Source organism: Schistocerca gregaria, chromosome 7, assembly GCF_023897955.1.
Source record: "Schistocerca gregaria isolate iqSchGreg1 chromosome 7, iqSchGreg1.2, whole genome shotgun sequence".
In the NCBI taxonomy this organism is placed as follows: Eukaryota; Metazoa; Arthropoda; class Insecta; order Orthoptera; family Acrididae; genus Schistocerca; species Schistocerca gregaria.
The window spans coordinates 418,101,521-418,121,294 of record NC_064926.1 but is presented as its reverse complement, the minus strand read 5'-3'; the positions used below and the strand labels follow the sequence as shown (position 1 = coordinate 418,121,294).

General features: G+C 40.8%; 2 protein-coding genes across 12 annotated transcripts in view; one reads left to right on the top strand and one right to left on the bottom strand.

The window, feature by feature from the left end:
* Positions 1 to 19,774, top strand: part of LOC126281946 (uncharacterized) — a 282,662-nt gene that overhangs the window by 259,374 nt on the left and 3,514 nt on the right. For 7 of the 11 annotated variants that reach the window (XM_049981298.1, XM_049981297.1, XM_049981299.1 and 4 more), the window contains 2 exons: positions 36 to 214; positions 4,050 to 4,106. In XM_049981298.1, the coding sequence (XP_049837255.1) occupies positions 36 to 214; positions 4,050 to 4,106 (236 nt within the window). Of the gene's footprint in view, positions 1 to 35; positions 317 to 1,504; positions 2,482 to 4,049; positions 4,107 to 19,774 lie in introns of those variants that run through there. The other 4 variants (XM_049981296.1, XM_049981301.1, XR_007551314.1 and 1 more) reach the window with 3 other exon arrangements.
* LOC126281949 (probable dolichyl pyrophosphate Glc1Man9GlcNAc2 alpha-1,3-glucosyltransferase) overlaps positions 4,102 to 19,774 on the bottom strand; it is a 122,169-nt gene continuing 106,496 nt past the window's right edge. The window contains exon 10 of the mRNA XM_049981310.1: positions 4,102 to 4,316. The gene's annotated coding sequence lies outside the window, so the exon portion shown is untranslated. The remainder of the gene's footprint in view (positions 4,317 to 19,774) is intronic.

Below are 19,774 nucleotides of genomic sequence, written 5' to 3'. Positions count from 1 at the left end.
TCTATAAATGTAATTAACTGTGTTCTTACTCCCAGAATGGATGAAATGATGCAACGCCAGCAACAGCCTGAACAGCAGCAGCAGCCACAGCAGCAGCAGCAACAACCACCACAGCAGCAACAACCGCAACAGCAGCAGCAACAACAGCAGCAGCAGCAGTCACAGTCACAGCAACAGCAGCATCAACAGTCGCAGCCACAGATACTCACATCAAGTACGTCCAATATGGGGACACAACAAGGTTCAGGCACACTCAACTTGGACAGGGACAAGCAGCTCATGCCTCCGCCCCCCCTACCTCCATCCTCTGCCACAGGTTGGTCCCCAACCCGAAATCTAATCACACCTGCCTGGGGATGCCTTGCTTAAATATGTAATGTATTTTCAGTCAAACACTATTCCATGAGTGGGGAAGCCTGCATCTGGGGCTGAGGTAAATTTTCTCAGGTAGTTTGTGGTGTGCGCAGGTTGCCTACCCTGCCCGAGTTTGTTTGTCCATTGCTTGCAGGAGAGTCCATTCTCATTGTTTGATGCAGTGTTAATATTTTTGTTCCAGGATTGCCCTTACATCTAAAATTGATACCACAGATGTACAAGACAAAATAGTGGTCTTTGTAGTTCAATTCTTTCTTTTCAGCTGTATTTTTCTTCTGGTTGTACAGTGATATCACCTGAAAGCTTTTATATTTTCGGCACTGCCATTTAGTTACTTATTGGACACACACCGCTGTTCAAGAGTTGTCTGATCTGCTGATTGCATTTTATTTTACCAGCTTTCAGTAAATCCTCTCTCTTTTCTCACACCTGCATTCCACTGTTCGAAAACTGATTGGTAAAGTACATCACAGTTAACTTGTCAGTTTAAGCAATTAACATGCCCGTTTGACTCATCACCTCCATACTTCCAATCAACCTGAGCTTTTTGAGAAATTAATTGTTGTTCCTAACATCTCGACTCAGTATCTGTGCTCGAATGCATTTGTCCGCTGAACATCTTTGGCTGTTTTTGATCTTTAGAGTTGATGTTAAATCTCATCCATTAAGTGTTCTTCTTTCCTTCCCTTTTTGTTTTTTCTTGCTGTATGACTGCATGTGTATTCTAGATTGCCAGCAGGGGTTGCAGAGGTCAGTGGAAATACATTACAGTTGTAGAAAGTGTGAATTCAAAAATATTAGTTACATTTCCAGTGCCTTTGCTGAGTTTGGATAATGGTCTGTGTTCAGGTAAGGTACAGGTAATTGCTGGCCTAGAAACAAGAAGAATCTATATTTTGAGGTGAAACTTGCTGCAAAGGCAAGAGTTTAGTTTTATATTATGTGTGTAACATTTACCGAGGTATGTATTATTCATCATTCAACTTTTCTGTCATCTGATTCTAAGGGAGTCTAGGAACTGGAGGCCTGACACCAAAACTCAAGAACGAGTTGCTTTGATCTGTATTTTTGTTTCATTCTATTAACTCCAAATGTGTATTTATTACACTTTCCGTATCAAATGCCTTAGGTTGCAGACAAATTGGGCAGATGCAGCAACAGTAAAGAAGTGCTGTATACAACTGGTACGTAGTTTGTGGTATGAAAACAAAATGCATAACCATATGTTCCGGTTTTGCATCACATAATGGGAAGCTATTGATTCAGATGAATAAAAAGTGAAGTAATTTGGAATTTAATGCTGAAGATGTTTAGGCCAGTATTATTCTGTGTAGTGCGCGAAACACACCTTTACCCTGTCCTTTCCCGTCTGTTATTTAATTATGCTGATGATGGGTCTTAATGTTTTGTGTGTTAGTAAGCTGATTTACAAGATAAACAATTCCAGTAATTGAAATTTTTTACTGTAGAGTCAATTATATTAGAGAAAAAGCAGCAATTTCATCAAGTATCTCATGAACTATACGTATTGTTGATACAGGTAATGGAAAAATTTAAGAACACCAGTTGTACATAATTAGAGCGATTGAAAAGATTAAAATGGACAGTGAAAATGGTGGCATTGAGGAATTCAGAGCAAAGCATTATTTTTGTTGGAACATTAACATAAGATCTGCTGTGTTAAAATTATCTAAACTGTCTTTGTGAAATACTCTGATATTGAACAGCTTCATAGAACTTCATGACTGAAATTTGTTTAACTACTGAAAACACTGATTGTAGCCTGTAAGGAATAATGGAATCTTGTCTGATCCTGTCATGATGTGTTTGTCGTGTTTGGAATTCTGGGTTTCCTTTTAATGCCAACATTTTTCACAAAATAACTAAAAGTACCAGAATATTTAGTTTTTCATATTATTGTGTCATTTGCTCTGCCAGTGCTTTGTGAACACAGATTTTTCATTATTTTTTTGCAGTGTAGCACTTGCAAGATAAAATATGTTTCTATTTCTAAAGACAATGAACGAGAGAGATGAGTGAACATGGGTGTGGGTGTTAAAAATAAATGGCCATATCCAAATGGTACAACAAATTTGCCTTTCATACTAAGAAAACATAATTCCCATATCTGGAAACTGGGTGGGGGGGGGGGGGGGGGGGGAGGTCAGTACACAAAAGTTTTGTGTTTTAGAAGGAAACTGGTGACAGGAACATGATCTGTCTGAGAATGCCAGATTATTGTTGCAAATAGGACACGGAAGACTAAGTAGGAGGAGGAGGGAGGGGCGGGGGGGGTTACTTGACAAGAGATAGAAAAATAAAATAGGGATTTTACAATAGAACTAAAAGGAAACATAGTTGCAAACATTTCACTTTGGATTCTGAGAGTGATGTGGTTGTGAGCTGCTTGTTCTCAGATATTAGCAGATTTGTGAAAAATATATCTGTTATGTGAAAGTGTATCAGATTGGGTCTGTAAGCTGTAGATGATGATTAATAATTTCATAATGTGTGCTTTAACTATATTATGAAATTTATTGTTCTAAATTTTTTTCTTAAGTAGTAGTGAAAAAAATGTGCTAGGATTTTTCATAATTGTGCAACAAGTGGACATCATTGTCAGAAATAACTATCTTCAGAACATTCATGTGCTTTACAGCCTAAATTTTCAGTAGAATATGGTGACAAACCTTATAGTTTACCTTTGCTGCAATGGTTTATGGAATTGTGCCTTATTTGTTGTTAGAAGATATACCATTTTGCAGAATGTAAAACTTGTTTCAATATTAATATATTTTATTGCAGCCACAATGAATATTGTCTATATATCAACTCACAGCTATTCTCTGGATGAGAGTGTGTTTTAAAAGTTTCATATTTGCATTTTGGAAATAATGTAATTACTAAGAGACATTAGTAACTCGCAAAGATAAAAATCACCTCACATTGGTAAAATACAGTATAAGTGACTCATTGATAGTGGACACATGGGGAAGGAAACTGGGTTCTTTATTTTATCCATATTTGATACTGTATTCAAGGAGCTAAAGCTTACAAGTTGAAATATCTGTAAATACAAAAACTGATTGAAATGCAAGAAAATTTCTCTATCTTTCTTGTAGTAAGTAATAAAAACAACAACAATAATAATAATCATAATTTATCAGAAACCAATTAAAAGTAATTAACTGTTGCATAAGAGTGTAAAAATATATGGCACTAAATTTCATTCTTTACATTTCCACTTATTTTGATCGACTTCTTGCATACACACACACACACACACACACACACACACACACACACACACAGTGGATCTGAAATAACACTACGTCTGACTAAATGTATAAAATAAAGATATGTTAACAGGTTATTGCAGTGTGCCTATGTAGTTGTTAGAATTTTGTTGTTTTATTTTTTTTTAAGTGTTCCTGTGCCTATAACTCTTATGTGCTAATATTATCTTTGTCTTCCAGTTTACCTTTCTTCTCAAGAAAACGCTTGTATATGGTCTATTTCAGTTACAGTCTGCAGGTGCAGTTTCATCATGAAATAATTTCTTCATTTTCTGTTTTGTAATCAAGGTTTTCTTTCGTCTGCTCAGCACATATCACTAAATTGAACTTTTTGTCCTGTTAATATGTTTAATAAGATTCTTATGGTTGTTACATTAGGTGATAAACGGCAAGCAGATCAGGAAACAACTCCAAACAAGAAGGTGAAAGGAGAAGGTACGCTTTAGTAAATATAATTTCTTTAATCCATTACAGTGTAAGTATTGATATGAATAAAGAGTAAATTAATTACTCAGTCATGTTCTGGGTGTGCGGTCTGTCATCTGGTCACCTTGCCAGACATCTTCAGGTGCACTGTCATAGACTATCTGAACTATCTTCAATGACTCACCTGAATATATCTGACTAGCGCCCAGAAGAAATATTCTGTAATAAAAAAGCAACAATGCCTAATATTCAATAAGCTGGGAAAAAATTCAAGATTCACAGAAAATCCCTATGCCACATGCAGACATCAAAATATCGTTTCTCTTGGAAAAAAGTTATATTGTATGTTATAATGTCAACAAAAAAATTAAAAATTGAACAGAGCCAAAATACAAAACTATTTCACTCCAAAATGTAAAAGAAATATTTATAAATGCAGTGTAAAAACTATGGTAGTAGCTGTAATGGTGCTGAATCTCTTTGCATTTGTATTATGAGCTCCAGTGATGAATTCACCTAGAATCCTTAGCAGTTGCGCTGAGTCTGTTTGTAACATGATGATGAGTGAGTGTGGTTTGTTTATGCTTGTAAGATGATTAGCATTGACCCACTTTCCTTTCATCATGTGTATTAATCACATTGCCTTCAGTAATTTATGAAACATACCTTTTTGATCTGTACAGTGCACCTTTGTATTGGTATAAGTGTGCAACGAAGTTTTCTTTCACTGCCTTTATAATGTCTCCCACAAACAATAATACACAAGTGTAACTGTAGTACTAGTAATTAGATCTTCTTTCCGCAACTACACGAAAGTCCAGGATTGCATTATAGATGCCTTTACCTTATTTTAAGCTGTATTGATTATCTTAGGATACTTCAGTTTTTGTTTTATTTTTCTGTATATTAGTTGAGTCAGTGTTACATTACTTGGTTAACAGGTTTTGATCACCACATTAAAGTCTCTCTTTTTTTTCTGCTCCTCCTGACGCTCCTACTAACTGTTAATCCTGAAGGTATTTTATGCACTTTGTAATGTTGCTAGAGTTCAAATCCTTAAGTGACATGTCACATTTTTACCACACCACTGAATGGCTTACGAGTTCCCTTCCAGGGTGTGTTACCTTATAGTGCAGCTGGTTGCTCCTTACATCCGTATGGACCGTTGCTCCATTCTTTCAGTAAGCTGCTTCCTATTTAATGAATAGCTGTTTCCCAACTACAGACATTTTAATGCAGGTTGCCTATGCTGAGTAATTTATTTTTTGTTTGTAAATGATTAGATTTACAAATTTAAAAGGATGTCACGCTAGGTGCCTCGGAACGAAAAATTGTAATTATGTAGTGTTTTGACTGGAATCTTTGCCTTAACAGACACTTCCACAGTCTTTTTTCAAAATGGTCTTTGCTTATCTTCTTCTTTTGGGTCAATTTGATATTTCAACAAATGATTGTTTCTATTGAGAAGCCTGCCGTCTCCTGCCAATGAACAGCATGTCTCTGATTTAAGGTACTTCTCGACATTATTTTTTTCCTCACTCAATTTGCTAACTCAGAATCTGTGGAATACTGATTTCGTGGTCATTCATAGCCGTGCGACCCATACTTGGCAACACTACGCACAGAACCGACAAGGTACTTAGTGTAAAAGTAGAACCAAAATAACTATTTGCATGTGAGGGGAATACTTTGTGTGGTCTAAATACATTAATAGTTTTTTTTTTTTTTTTAGTATAGAGGGTGGGCATTATTAAGTGTGACAGTAGACTGCACATGTGAACACGCGAGAATTGTGACTATCAAAAGGAGAGGAGGGTGTAGGAAAACATCTCCTGCCTTCCTCTTGTAGAGCAATCAGCCTGCATTTGTGTTATGTGTTTCTACGAAAGCAGAACATACACACGGTCATAGGAACCACTGATCCCTTTTGGTATTGGGATGGTCATAATAAAACTCTGTGATGGACCATGCATAGTCTCCTCGCTCATTTCAAAATAAGAAAAGAAGACAATGAGCAACACAAAATATTTGGTAACAGCTACTGCTCAATTGCTTGCTGATGCTGGTATTGTCATAAGTAGGTATCTCAGGCCCATCCTCTACCGATATTTGATGCAGCTATGGTTCAGAATACGTGCCACCTAAAACTTCCATGTCAAAGTGAGCACACAATATCAACTCTTGAATTTTAGCTATCAGACCAATGCACACATGTCTTTGTTCTAACAAGGAAAAGTCCCCATTGCACCCCCCCCCCCCCTTTTCAAAAGTACTGGTTAGAGAGCCTAATGAACAGCCCATCAAAAACTGAACCCAGATCAAGCATGAGAACAGGAAGATGTACTGAACTGTGACAAAAAAAGCAAAATAGAAACAGTGAATGGTCCAAGAACAAGAAGGGTAATATAGACAAGCTGGGAAGAGAAATGGCATTGTGGTTAAATGCTTATAGTGTTACACTGCCAAGCAAGAGAGCCATGTTTACATGTCCCTCATGCCACATTCCTTTTTCTTTTCCCTGCTGTTCGCTTTAATCAAATTTGTGTCTGTGTGTGGTGTGGTGTCCATTTGCAACAGCGAGGTGTAAGGTATAGTCCTATAATGACAGTTGATTCTGCACAACTACTCTGTTAGCAGCCGAAAGGAAGTGGCTTTCGATTGGGAAACACAAACATTTGATGACAAGGTGACAAGTCAACCAAAGCCTCCACTGGAAAACAAATTTAGTATGTCATACATGGCAGTAGTGATAGTACATGTGTCATATAATAGGAATTTCTTATCAATATTATGAAAAGGATAGTTGATACTCACCGAATAGCAGAGATACTGAGTCGTAGATGGGCACAACGAAGAGAGTGTCACAAAACAAGCTTTCGGCCAACAAGATCTTTGCCAAAATAGATCACTCACACACACACACACACACACACACACACACACACACACACACACACACACACACACACACACAGACTACAGTCTTTGGCAGCTGAAGCCAGACTATGAGCAGCACACAGTGGGAGAGACAACTGGGTGGGGGCAAGGAGGAGGCTGGGACAGAGAGGGGGCGGAATAGCAGGGTAGGGGTAGGGGACAGTTAAGTGCTGCTGGGGAGTGTGCAAGGACAAGTTGGAGAGAATATATGGCAGCTAGGTGCAGTCAGGAGGTTAGACAGAGATCTGTAAGGGCCCCAGTGAGGCCCTCTGTATATTTCGAGAGTGACCACTTGACACTGCAGATGCGATGGCCTTGGGGGCTAGGCTGTATGGAAGGGTCTTCTTGGTATGGAATAAGTTTGATATGGACAGAGGTACTGATGCGGCCATCTTGGATCTAAAAAGTTGGCTTGTTGGATTGAGTAGGATCAAGTGAAGCGAATGGGGGAGAAGGTTTTGAGGTTTTGGATTAATGTGGATAGGGTGTCCTCGCCCCCATCCAGATTGCAGAGATTTCATCAATGACTCTGAACCAGGTGATGAGTTTAGGATTCCAAGTGTTTAGAAGGGACTTCTCTAGATGGCCCATGAATAGGTTGACATAGGACAGTGCCATGCTGGTGCCCATGCCTGTACCCCGAATTTGTTTGTAGAGAATGCCTTCAAAGGAGAAGTCGTCGTGGGTGAGGATAATTGGTCATGGCGACTAGGGAAGGAGTGTTGGTTTGGACTCCATTGTATGTTGGGAAAGGTAGTGTTAAATAGCAGTAAGGTCATGAACATTAGGGATGTTAGTGTAAAGGGAGGTGGCATCAATAGTGTTGAGCAAGGCATATGTAAAGGCTGTGGGCACCATCCTATGCCAATCTATTCATGGGCCATCCAAAGGAAACCTTCCTAAACACCCAATATCCTAAACCCCTCACCTTGTTCAGATTCATTGGTGACATCTTTGCGATCTGGATTGGGTGTGGATACCCTATCCACATTCCTCCAAAACCTCAACACCTTCTCCCCTGTTCGCTTCACCTGGCCCTACTCAACCCAACAAGCTACCTTCCTAGATGGTGAACTCCACCTTCAATAAGGGTTCATCAGTACCTCTGCCCATATCAAACCTACTAACCACCACCAATACCTCCACTGTGATAGCTGCCACCCATTCCATACCAAGAAGTCCCTTCCATACAGCGTAGCCACCTGGTGGCCATCGCATCTGGATTGGTGAGTGGTCTCTCTCAAAATAGACTGAGGGCCTCACTGAGGACTTTACAAACTGTAACTATCCTCCCAACCTTGTACCAAACATATCTCCTGTGTCCTATCTTTCCAGTCACCCAACACCACCCAGAGTTCTACCATCCAGCCACAGAGGAGCATTCCCCTTGTAGCTCAGTAGCACCTAGTACTGGAGTAACTGAATTACATTCTCTGGCAGGGTTTTGACTACCTCTTGTTGTGTTCTAAAATGAGGAATGTTCTGCTGACTATCCTTCCCACCCCTCCCACAACGCCACAATGGTATTCTGCCGTCCATCGAACCCAGACAATACACCATCCCTACACAACCCCTGCTCTTAACCCCTTACTTTATGGATCATATCCCTGTAATAGACCTAGATGCAAGACCTGTCCCATACATCCTCCCACCACCACTTACTCCAGTCTGATCACAAACATCACCTTTCCCATCAAAGGTGGGGCTGCCTGTGAAACTAGTCATGTGATCTATAAGCTAAACTGCAACCACAGTGCTGCATTCTATGTCAGCATGACAACCAACAAGCTGTCTATCCACATGAATAGCCACCGACAAACTATGGCCAAGACACAACTGGACCAACCTGTTGCTGAGCACGATGCCCAAAGTGACATTCTTCATTTCAGTAACTGCTTCACAGCCTGTGCCATATGGATCCTTCCCATCAACACCTGCTTTTGAAATTCGCAGTTGAGAACTCTCCCTGCAGTATATTGTATGTTCCCGTAACCCTCCTGGCCTAAACTTTCGTTAGTCATTGTCCTCACCTGCCTAGCACCTTCCATGTTCCTATTCCAGCACTACACACCCCTCTATTCCACTGACACACCCAGTCTTTTTACTTCTCTCCTTTTCTGTTACCCACCCCCTTCCCCCTGCTCTCCGTCTAACCTCCCGACTGCACCTAGCTGCCCTGTCCTCTCTCCGCCTCTTCCCTGCATGCTCCCCAGCTACACTTCAATGTCCCCACCTCTACCCCCCATTCCCTCCCCCTTTCTGCCCCCATCTCCTCCTGACCCTCGTCCATCGTGCACTGCTGCTGCTCGTAGCCTGGCGTCAGCTATCAGAGACGGTGGTCATGTGTGTTTGTACACTGCTGCTGCTGCTGCTCATAGCCTGGCTTCAGCTGCCAGAGACAGCGGTTTTTGTGTGTGTGTGTGTGTGTGTGTGTGTGTGTGTGTGTGTTTTGACAAAGGCTTTATTGGCCGAAAGCTTATTTTGTGACATTCTTTTTGTTGTGCCTATCTGCGACTCAGCATCTTCGCTATATGGTGAGTAGCAACTGTCCTTTTCATAATATTGTTACAATCCATCTGGGAATCTCTTATTGATGCACCTAATTTTTATGACTGATGTAGGTGTTTATGTGAATGTGGTCACTCCTAAGGCAATGATGAAAACATTATAGTTTGTCACATGGGCTGCAACAAATGAACACTACAGTTTCACAGTCACACAGTTTCTGTGTTCTCTGTAAAAATATGTTTTTAATGTTTTGGAAGTTGCACTCCAGTTTGGAAGTGTTAACTCTTGAATTCCTTTGTTGTAACATAGTTTACAACCGTTTATTATTTGTTTACATTTCTGTGAGATGTCTATGTGGTATCTCACCTGCTGTCACTATTCATCACATTTACTTGTGATTGTAATGTATTCTTACCACATGACTCATGTTCTATAACCAATGTGTAGTATGACAACAGCCAAGACCGCAGAAAGAAAGCAATCATTTCAGTGACTGGACGGACAATTCATAATGTGGGAAAATAAATAAATAAATGGCGTGATGGAGTTTTGAACATGGCTCACCCACTTGGCAGTCCAATACTATGACCACTTACCCACTATGCTGTTGCTGTTTCAGGCAGCTCTTTTTCACACTTCTTGTTCTTGGACCGTTCACTGTTTCTATTTTTCTTTTTTTTTTTCCTCCCTCCATAGTCCAGTACACCTTATTCCTGTTTTCATGCCTGATCAGTGTTCAGTTTTCGATGAGCTGGCCATCTTACCACTAAATCTGAGGAGAGTGCAATGGCGAGTTTCCATTGTAAGATGCTAGGTCTCATGTCTTGAGACCTGTGTTGCACTACATGGTATCTTATACAGACTATTGAACTGTTCACAACTAACACAAAACAAGTACATTGAATGCACTTGTACGTCATACAATTTTTGTTTCGTAATTCCGTAAATTCTGGGGAGGGGGGGCGATGAGCTCTGCACCCAGTTCAGTCATCTCTCGGATGTGTGTGATCGGGTTCAGATCTGGGGAGTTGGGAGCTGGCACATCAACTGTAACTTGCCACTGTGTTCCTTCAATCACTCCAGCACATTCCTGGCCTTGTGACATAGCACATTATCTTGTTGAAAAATGCCACTGCCGTCAGGAAACATTATCATCATGAATGGGTGTATGTGGTCTGCAATCAGTGGAAGATATTCCTTGGCTGTCATGGTGCCTTGCATGATGCCCACATGAATGTTCCCCAGAGCATAATGGACTCACCAAAAGCTTGTCTCCATCCTGCAGTACAGTGTCAAGGAGCTGTTCCCCTGGAAGATGATGGATTCCCACCCTCCCATTGGCATGATGGAGAAGGTGTTGGGATTCTGCCAGCATCCAGTGCCAATGGTCTCGTGCCCATTTTAGTCATAATTGTCGATGTTGCGATGTTGACATTGGCACATGCATGGGTCATTGAGTGCAGAGGTTCGTCATTAGGAGTGCTTGCTGCACTGTGTGTTCAGACAAACTTCTAATCTGCCCAGCATTAAAATCTGATGTTAGTTCTGCCACAGTTCACTGCCAGTCCTGTTCTACCAGTCCGCCCAGCCCACAACGCCCGACATGTGTAATGAGGAGTGGCCCTCTAACCCCGGTGATGTCTGGATGTGGTTTCTCCTTGGTTTTGCCATGTGTTGAAGACATCCCAGCACTCCTCAAACACCTGACAACAAGTGCAGTTTCTGAAATTCTCATGCCAAACCTCTAGGTCATCACAATCTGCCCTCAGTCTCAAACTCAAGTAGATCATGCATCTTCCCCATTCTACTCACAGGCAGCATGCTCACTGATACTACATGCACTGTCCATGTGTCTGACTAACAGTCATTCCTCGCCAGGTGACCCTGCTATTGCCTGGATGGGTTTATATCGACAGTATGTCAGTGGTCGTAATGTTCTTGCTGATCAGTGTATATTGGTGTTTCCACTAGGATTGAAGCACATGTGAATTGAAAGTTGATGACTGTAAATCCTCTTCGCAGGTGGCTCACAAGAGCTGTAGATGGTTATTCTCAATACACATTTATCTGGGAACAACCTGTGATTCCTTATCATCCAACCATACCAGAAGCAGTTGATACAAAGTTGTTGGTCCAGCTGTTTCAGGTGTCACCACTGTTAGAAGTTACATTGCGCACTTGAATGGAAACTTGTTATGTAAATCAAACAAACATCCAATTTACACTTCACCCAATTGAAGCGGCATTCTGTAGTCAAGCCTTGGTCCATCCCTACAATTTTGATGCATGACACTTCCTCCCAAGACCAAATTAATTATTTCTTGATGCATCTAGTGGTCTCCTATCCCTGCCTTTAGTCAAGCTGTCCAATAATTCTCTTTTCTCTGCAGTTTAATTCCATATTTCTTCATTAATTATTCAATCTACCCATATAATCTTCAGCATTCTTTTATATCACACTATATTTCAGAGGGTTTCTAGTCTCTTCTTGTGTATACTGTTTATCGTCCACATAAGGCAAGACACCCAACAAATACTTTGAGAAAAGACTTTCTTAAACTTAAAAATTTATATTCAATGTTAAGAAATTTCTCTTTCAGAAGTCCTGCTTGTAGTATTTTGTGTTTTGTATCTACTCTACATCAGCCGTTGTCAGTTATTTTGCTTCCGAAAGAACCGTAATCATCTACTGACTGTAGTATCTCATTTCCTAATGTAATTTACTCAGCATCACCTGGTTTAATTTGATTACACTTCATTTTGCTTGTTTTATCCATCACTCGATGAAGCCATTTGCTGTCTGTAACAGAATTACAATGGAACTGGCCAGCCTCAAAGTTTTTATTGAACTTGAGTACTTTTCAGGTTTCTTCTCGATTTCCTATACTGCTTGTTTGCACAGATTGAATAATGTGGAGGGTCAGCTGCTGTACTGCCACAATCTCTTTTGAATTTCTTTCATGTCATTTAACTCTGGTTTCTGTGCAAGTTGTAGATAGCCTTATCACCAGCATAATGCTGTCATTGAGTTAGAGATTAATACCTCATAAGGTACACCACATACACTGAGGCAACAAAAGTCATGGGATGCATCCTAATATCATGTCTGATCTTTCAGAGATGATGCAGCATTTTGATGTGGCATGGTCTCTACGAGTTGCTGAAAATCCCCTACAGAAATATTGAGCCATGCTGCCCCTATAGCCATCAATAATTGCGAAAGTGTTGTGAGTGCAGAATATTCTGCATGAACTGATCTTTCGTTATGTCTCATAAATGTTCGATGGGATTCATATTGGGTGATGTGGGTGGCCAAATCATTTGCTTGAATTATCCAGAATGTTCTTTGAACCAATCATGAAAAGTCGTGGCCCAGTGACATGACATTACTGTTTGGGAACACGAAGTCCATGAATGGCTGCAAATGGTATCCAAGTAGCTGAACATAACCACTTCCAGTCATTGATTGGTTCAGTTGGACCAGAGGATCCAGTTCATTGCATGTGAACACAGCCCACAACATTTTGGAGCCACCCAGCTTCCACAGTGCCTTGTTGACAGCTTGGGTCCATGGCTTGTGGGGTCTGCACCACACTCGAACCTTACCAACAGCTCTTACCAACTGAAATGGGGCTCAACTGACTCGGCTGTGGTTTTCCAGTTGTCTAGCCTAGCATCGAACCAATATTGTAAAGAGCCCAGGAGAGGCACTGCATTTGATGATGTACCATTAGCAAAAGCATTTGCTGCCGTAGCCCATTAACGTGAAGTTTTGCCACAGTGTCCTAAAGGATACATTCGTCGTATATCCCACATTTATTACTGTGATTATTGATAGCAGTCTTGCCTGTCTGCTAGCACTGAAAACTCTACACTCTGTTAGCACAGAGAATTATACACAAATGCCACTGGTGTTGGTCATTAAGTGAAGGCCGTCGATTACTGTGGTGAGAGGTAATGCCTGAAATGTGATATTCTCGACACTCTCTTGACACTGTGGATCTTAGAATATTGAGTTTCCTAAGGATTTCCAAAATGGAATGTACCATGCACCCAGCTCCAACTACCCCTCCACAACCAGAGTCTGTTAATTCCTGTTGTGCGGCCATAATCGTGTTGGAAACCTCTCCACATGAATGATCTGACTACAAATGACAGTTATACCAATGCACTGCCCTTTTGTACCTTGTGTATCCAATATTGCCATCATCTTCAAATGTGCATATCACTATCCCATAACTATTGTCATCTCTGTGTATGATTCCAGTGGTATCCTGTAACAGAACATGCCACCAAAGTGTCTTCCTTTAATCCGATCTGATGCAGATCACAAACACTCAAACAATACTCAACAATGGGTCACACTAGTGTCGTATATGTCATCTCCTTTACAAATGAATCATACTTTCCTAAAATTCTCCCAATAAATCAAAGTTGCTCATTTGCAGTCCTTATATGCTCATTCTATTTCATATTGGTTTGCAGGGTTACACCTAGATATTGAACCAACGTGACTGTGTCAAGCAGCACACTACTAATTCTGTATTCGTACATTATTGGTTTGTTTTTCCGATTCATCTGCATTAAATGACATTTAGAGCTAACAGCCATTCATCGCATCAATTAGAAATTTTGTTCAAGTTATCATGTATCTTCCTACAGTCACTTGACTACAACACCTTCCCATACTCCACAGCATCACCAGCAAACAGCCACAGACTGCTGCTTACCCTGTCCACCAAATCTATCATTTTTGTATATACAGGGTGGTCCATTGATCGTGACCGGGCCAAATATCTCACGAAATAAGCATCAAACGAAGAAACAAAGAATGAAACTCATCTAGCTTGAAGGGGGAAACCAGATGGCACTGTGGTTGGCCCCGCTAGATGGCACTGCCATAGGTCAAATGGATATCAACTGTGTTTTTTAAATATAGGAACCCTCATTTTTTATTACATATTCGTGTAGTACATAAAGAAATATGAATGTTTTAGTTGGACCACTTTTTTCGCTTTGTGATAGATGGCGCTGTAATAGTCACAAACATATGGCTCACAATTTTAGACTAACAGTTGGTAACAGGTAGGTTTTTTTAAATTAAAATACAGAACGTAGGTACGTTTGAACATTTTATTTCGGTTGTTCTAATGTGATACATGTACCTTTGTGAACGTATCATTTCTGAGAACACATGCTGTTACAGCATGATTACCTGGAAATATCACATTAATGCAATAAATGCTCAAAATTATGTCCATCAACCTCAATGCATTTGGCAATATGTGTAACGACATTCCTCTCAACAGTGCAAGTAGTTCGCCTTCCGTAATGTTCGCACATGCATTGACAATGCGCTGACACATGTTGTCAGGCATTGTCAGTGGATCACGATAGAAAATATCCTTCAACTTTCCCCACAGAAAGAAATCCAGGGACGTCAGATCCGGTGAACTTGCTTCGACGACCAATCCACCTGTCATGAAATATACTATTCAATACCACTTCAACCGCACTTGAGCTATGTGCCAAACATCCATCATGTTGGAAGTACATCGCTATTCTGTCAGGCAGTGAAACATCTTGTAGTAACATGGGGAGAACATTACGTAGGAAATCAGCATACATTGCACCATTTAGATTGCCATCGATAAAATGGAGGCCAATTATTTTTCCTCCCATAAAGCTGCACCATACATTAACCCGCCAAGGTCGCTGAGGTCCCACTTGTCGCCGCCATTGTGAATTTGCCATTGCCCAATAGTGCATATTATGCCGGTTTACATTACCGCTGTTGGTGAATGTCGTCGCTAAATAGAACGTGTGTAAAAAATCTGTCATTGTCCCATAATTTCTCTTGTGCCCAATGGCAGAACTGTACACGACATTCAAAGTCGTTGCCATGCAATTCCTGCAGCATAGAAATATGGTACAGGTTCAATCGATGTTGATGTAAATCTTTAGGTTTTGGCAGCTCACTCTGAAGATGGCTGGACGGTATACAGACGAAATATTAGAAGAAGAAGAAGAAGAAGAAGAAGAAGAAGAAGAAGAAGAAGAAGAAGGAGATTTCTTGCGGCTGCACACCCGAAACTTAATGGAACTCTCAACACCGTCATTTCTGAGATTCCCAATTCTCACGCAATTTGTCTGCTACTGATGTGCGGATTAGCCGTGACAGCTGCTAAAACACCTACTTCGGCATCATCATTAGTTGCAGATCGTGGTTGACATTTCACATGTGGCTGAATACTTCCTGTTTCCTTAAAATAACGTAACTATCCGGCGAAAGGTCCGGTCACTTCCATGATGTCGTCCAGGATACCTAGAAGCATACATAGCACACGCCCTTTGGGCATTTTGACCACAGTAGCCATACATCAACACGGTATCGGCCTTTTCCGCGGTTGGTAAACGGTCCATTTTAACATGGGTAATGTATCACGATGCAAATACCGTCCGCACTGGCGGAATGTTACGTGATACCACATACTTAAACGTTTGTGACTATTACAGTGCCATCTATCACAAAGTGAAAAAAGTAGTCCAACTAAAACATTCATATTTCTTTTTGCACTACACGAATATGTAATAAAAAATGGGGGTTCCTATTTTAAAAAATGCAGTTGATATCCGTTCAACCTATGGCAGCGCCATCTAGTGGGCCAGCCATAGTGCCATCTGGTTTCTCCCTTCAAGCTAGATGAGTTTCGTTCTTTGTAGTTTTTTGTTTGATGCTTATTTTGTGAGATATTTGGCCCAGTCACTATCAATGGAACACCAGTCTTATCACATTTCCCCTGGGGAACTCCAGTTTATATCCTTGTCTCTGACAAATACTCACCGTCGAGGACAACATACCGGCTTCTGTTATTTTGAGACATGCACATACCTGGGAAACTATTCCAAATGCTTGTACTGTCATTAACAGTCAACAGTGTGTCACCATGTTAAATACTTCATGGAGATCGAGGAATATGGTATCGGCCTGTTAACCTACATCCATGGTTCACAGGATCTCGTGTGAGAAAGGGGCAAGCTGAATTCTGCAGGAGTGATGCTTCCTAAAATTCCCTCTCAAAGGAATTTATTACATTTGAATTGAGAATATGTTCAAGGATTTTGCAGCAAACTAATGTTAATGATATTGTTCTGTAATTTTGCGAGTCTGTTCTTTTACCTTTTTTATATACAGGAATAACCTGTACTTTTTTCCAGTCACTTGGGAGTTTGTGTTGCGTGAGAGGTGCTGTAGAGTACTCTTCATAAAACCAAATTGGGATTCCATCAGGACTTGGCAATTTATTTAATTTCAACCCTTTCAGTGGTTTCTTTACACTGACAATGCTTATTACTATGTCCTCCAAAAAGGAGTCTGTGTGATGGTCAAATGATGGTATGCTTGTACAATTCTTCTGCGTAAACGATTTCTTAAATGCAAAATTTAGGTAAAATGTCAGCTTTACTTATGTTGTCTTCTACTTCCACACCAGACTTGTCAACAAGTGACGATACCAAACTAGTCAACAAGTGACTGGATAGAAGTTGTAGACCTACTTAGCAATTTTATATAGGATCAGAATTTTCTGAGGTTCTTGGTCAGATCTGTTGCTAAGGTATGACAGTGGTAGTTGTTGTAAGCTTGTGCATCAATCTTTTTACAGATGCACAAATTTCTATTAACTTTTGGCATGTTGTCATTTGCTTCTTCAGCACTTTTTGAATTTCGTTGTTAAATGATGGTGAGTCTTTTCCATCCTTAATCTACTTACTCAGCACATGTGAAAGCAGCCGTGTGATCTACCAACTTACAGCAACCACTTTGCCAAATTATCCTGTGTCAGTTCTAAACAAATAGGAAAATTAGTAGGGTGTTTCTTATGCTTCAGGTGTTCTAAGTAGTCTCCTCCTACTTTAGCACAACACCCAGAACGATCATACAACCATTTGAAACTGTTAATATAATGAGTATGTTACAACTGGCACCTTACTGAAACTAGTCAATTTGGATGGAGTGGCAGACTGTCTGTAGTGTAGCCCGAGGTCTTGGTGATAATTTGATTGTGAGTTGGCAGAACCAACGGATGTCAATAAAGGTTGTAACAGATTGACCTATAGTGTAGACTAATGTTTATGTTCGTGCAATATTTAATCGGTCAGTTTCAGTCGAATGCTAGTGTTAAGGTACTCATTTTAGTTTCTCATATTCAACTAACTTGACACATTTGCAGTTTCTTTTGCCATGGCAAACCATCATAGAGCCATTCTGCACCTTGTCATTTTGTGGTAAGTTCATATTGATAACCCCAAGTCTTGTCACCCAAGATACTTTTTCCAGAAAAGAATTCTCTGCAGTTTTGATTTCAGTCAAGTCATGGCATGTATTTGTGTGGTGTTGATTTTGTATGGGAGTCAAGGTGTGCAGGGCAGACTTTGCACACACTTTTCTCTTCTTTAAAACGTTCTGGAGAATGTTATGTTCGTTGCTCTATTGCAGTTTGTGAAACAAGTATAGCACACCACAGCTGTGCTTTTTGGCCAACACTTAATGCTTGTCTGACTGGTTGGATGCAAGTCTGTTAGTTGTTAGTTCAAGCTACACTGATGTTAAAGAAGGTACTGGCAGAAGTAAAGCTGTGAGGTCGGGGCGTGAGTCATGCTTGGATAGCTCAGTTGGTAGAGCACTTGCCCGCGAAAGGCAAAGGTACCGAGTTCGAGTCTCGGTCCGGCACACAGTTTTAATCTGCCAGGAAGTTTCATATCAGCGCACACTCCGCTTCAGAGTGAAAATCTCATTCTACACTGATGTTGCTTGTAAGCAAGGAATAAAATCAGACATGGAACTTTTTGGATGGACAATGTTTGTTGGCTGTCAAAAGGAATGGTCACTGCCAGACTGTGACAAAGACACAGCTGAACCACCCAGCTGCTGAGTGTGGCACCCAGTTTGATGTGCTTGACTTGAACTGCTTCACAACCAGTGTCATCTGGATTCTCCCCACCAACTCCAGCTTTTCTGAACGTTTCAGGTGGCAACTCTCCCTGCAACATAACTTTCATTCTCATAACCCTCATGGGCTCAACCTTCACTAGTCCCTGTCCTCCACCTGCGTCCCCTTCCAACCATGCACACACCTTCTATCCTACCAGCACACCTGCATAATTCTTTCTCTTCCTCTTCTCTCCCCTTTTCCTCCTCCCTCCAGCAAGGCGTCCGTATGTTGCAGCAGCCTCTGTCCTGTCCCCACCATGTCTGTGCACACTCCCACAGGCACTGAACACTCCTTCCTGCATCCCTACACTGCTAGTACTCCCCTCCCTGTCTCACACATTTGTATCCCCTTTACCCACACCTGCAAACATTGTTGCTAACCTCAGACATTAGTCACAATGAGGCTTTAGTATCTGGAAATGACAAGGGCAGGCTTTGTGTGTGTGTGTGTGTGTGTGTGTGTGTGTGTGTGTGTGTGTGTGGAGAGAGGGGCTGGCTTTATTTTATTTTGTCTATGCCTGATGAAAGATTAGTGTGACAGCTGATAAATATATAGTAGTTTCTTTCAGTATACCTGTCTGTCGCTAATACCTCCTCTGTTTGGTGAGTGGTACCTATCCTTTTCACATTGTTACTCCATCCGGGAGTTTTGATAGTTTTATTTTGTTTTAATTTCTGGGTGTTCCCAATAGGTGGTAGTAACTGCCTGCCACATGGGGTAGCCATGTGGTCTGAGGCGTCTTGTCATGGTTCGCGCAGCAACCCCCATCAGAGGTTTGAGTCCTCCCTCGGGCATGGTGTGTGTGTTGCCCTTAGTGTAAGTTATTTTAATTTTGATTAAGCAGTGTGTAACCGTAGGCTCGATGACCTCAGCAATTTGGTCCTATAAGATCTTACCACAAATTTCCAGTAACTGCCTGGAAAAAACTGTTTACTGTATTGTCAAAATGTTTCCAGGAAAGGAAGGTAACTTCTGTTTCTTTATATTAATTTTGGACTAGAGTGTGTTTAGAATATGCTGTTACATGCTAATATAGCCTAAAGTATTGAATAACTGGTTTGGTTTCTTGAAGTTTTCTCGGTGGACATAATGTTCTATCATTACACCAAAAAGATGTTGGAATAGCATGAGTGACTGTTTATTTCAGCACAACAGTATTGCAGTGTATGTTTTCTGGTGTCACACTGGATGTGTGTTTGGCAACACCCTATCCTTTCTCATTGCAGTGGCATTATTTTC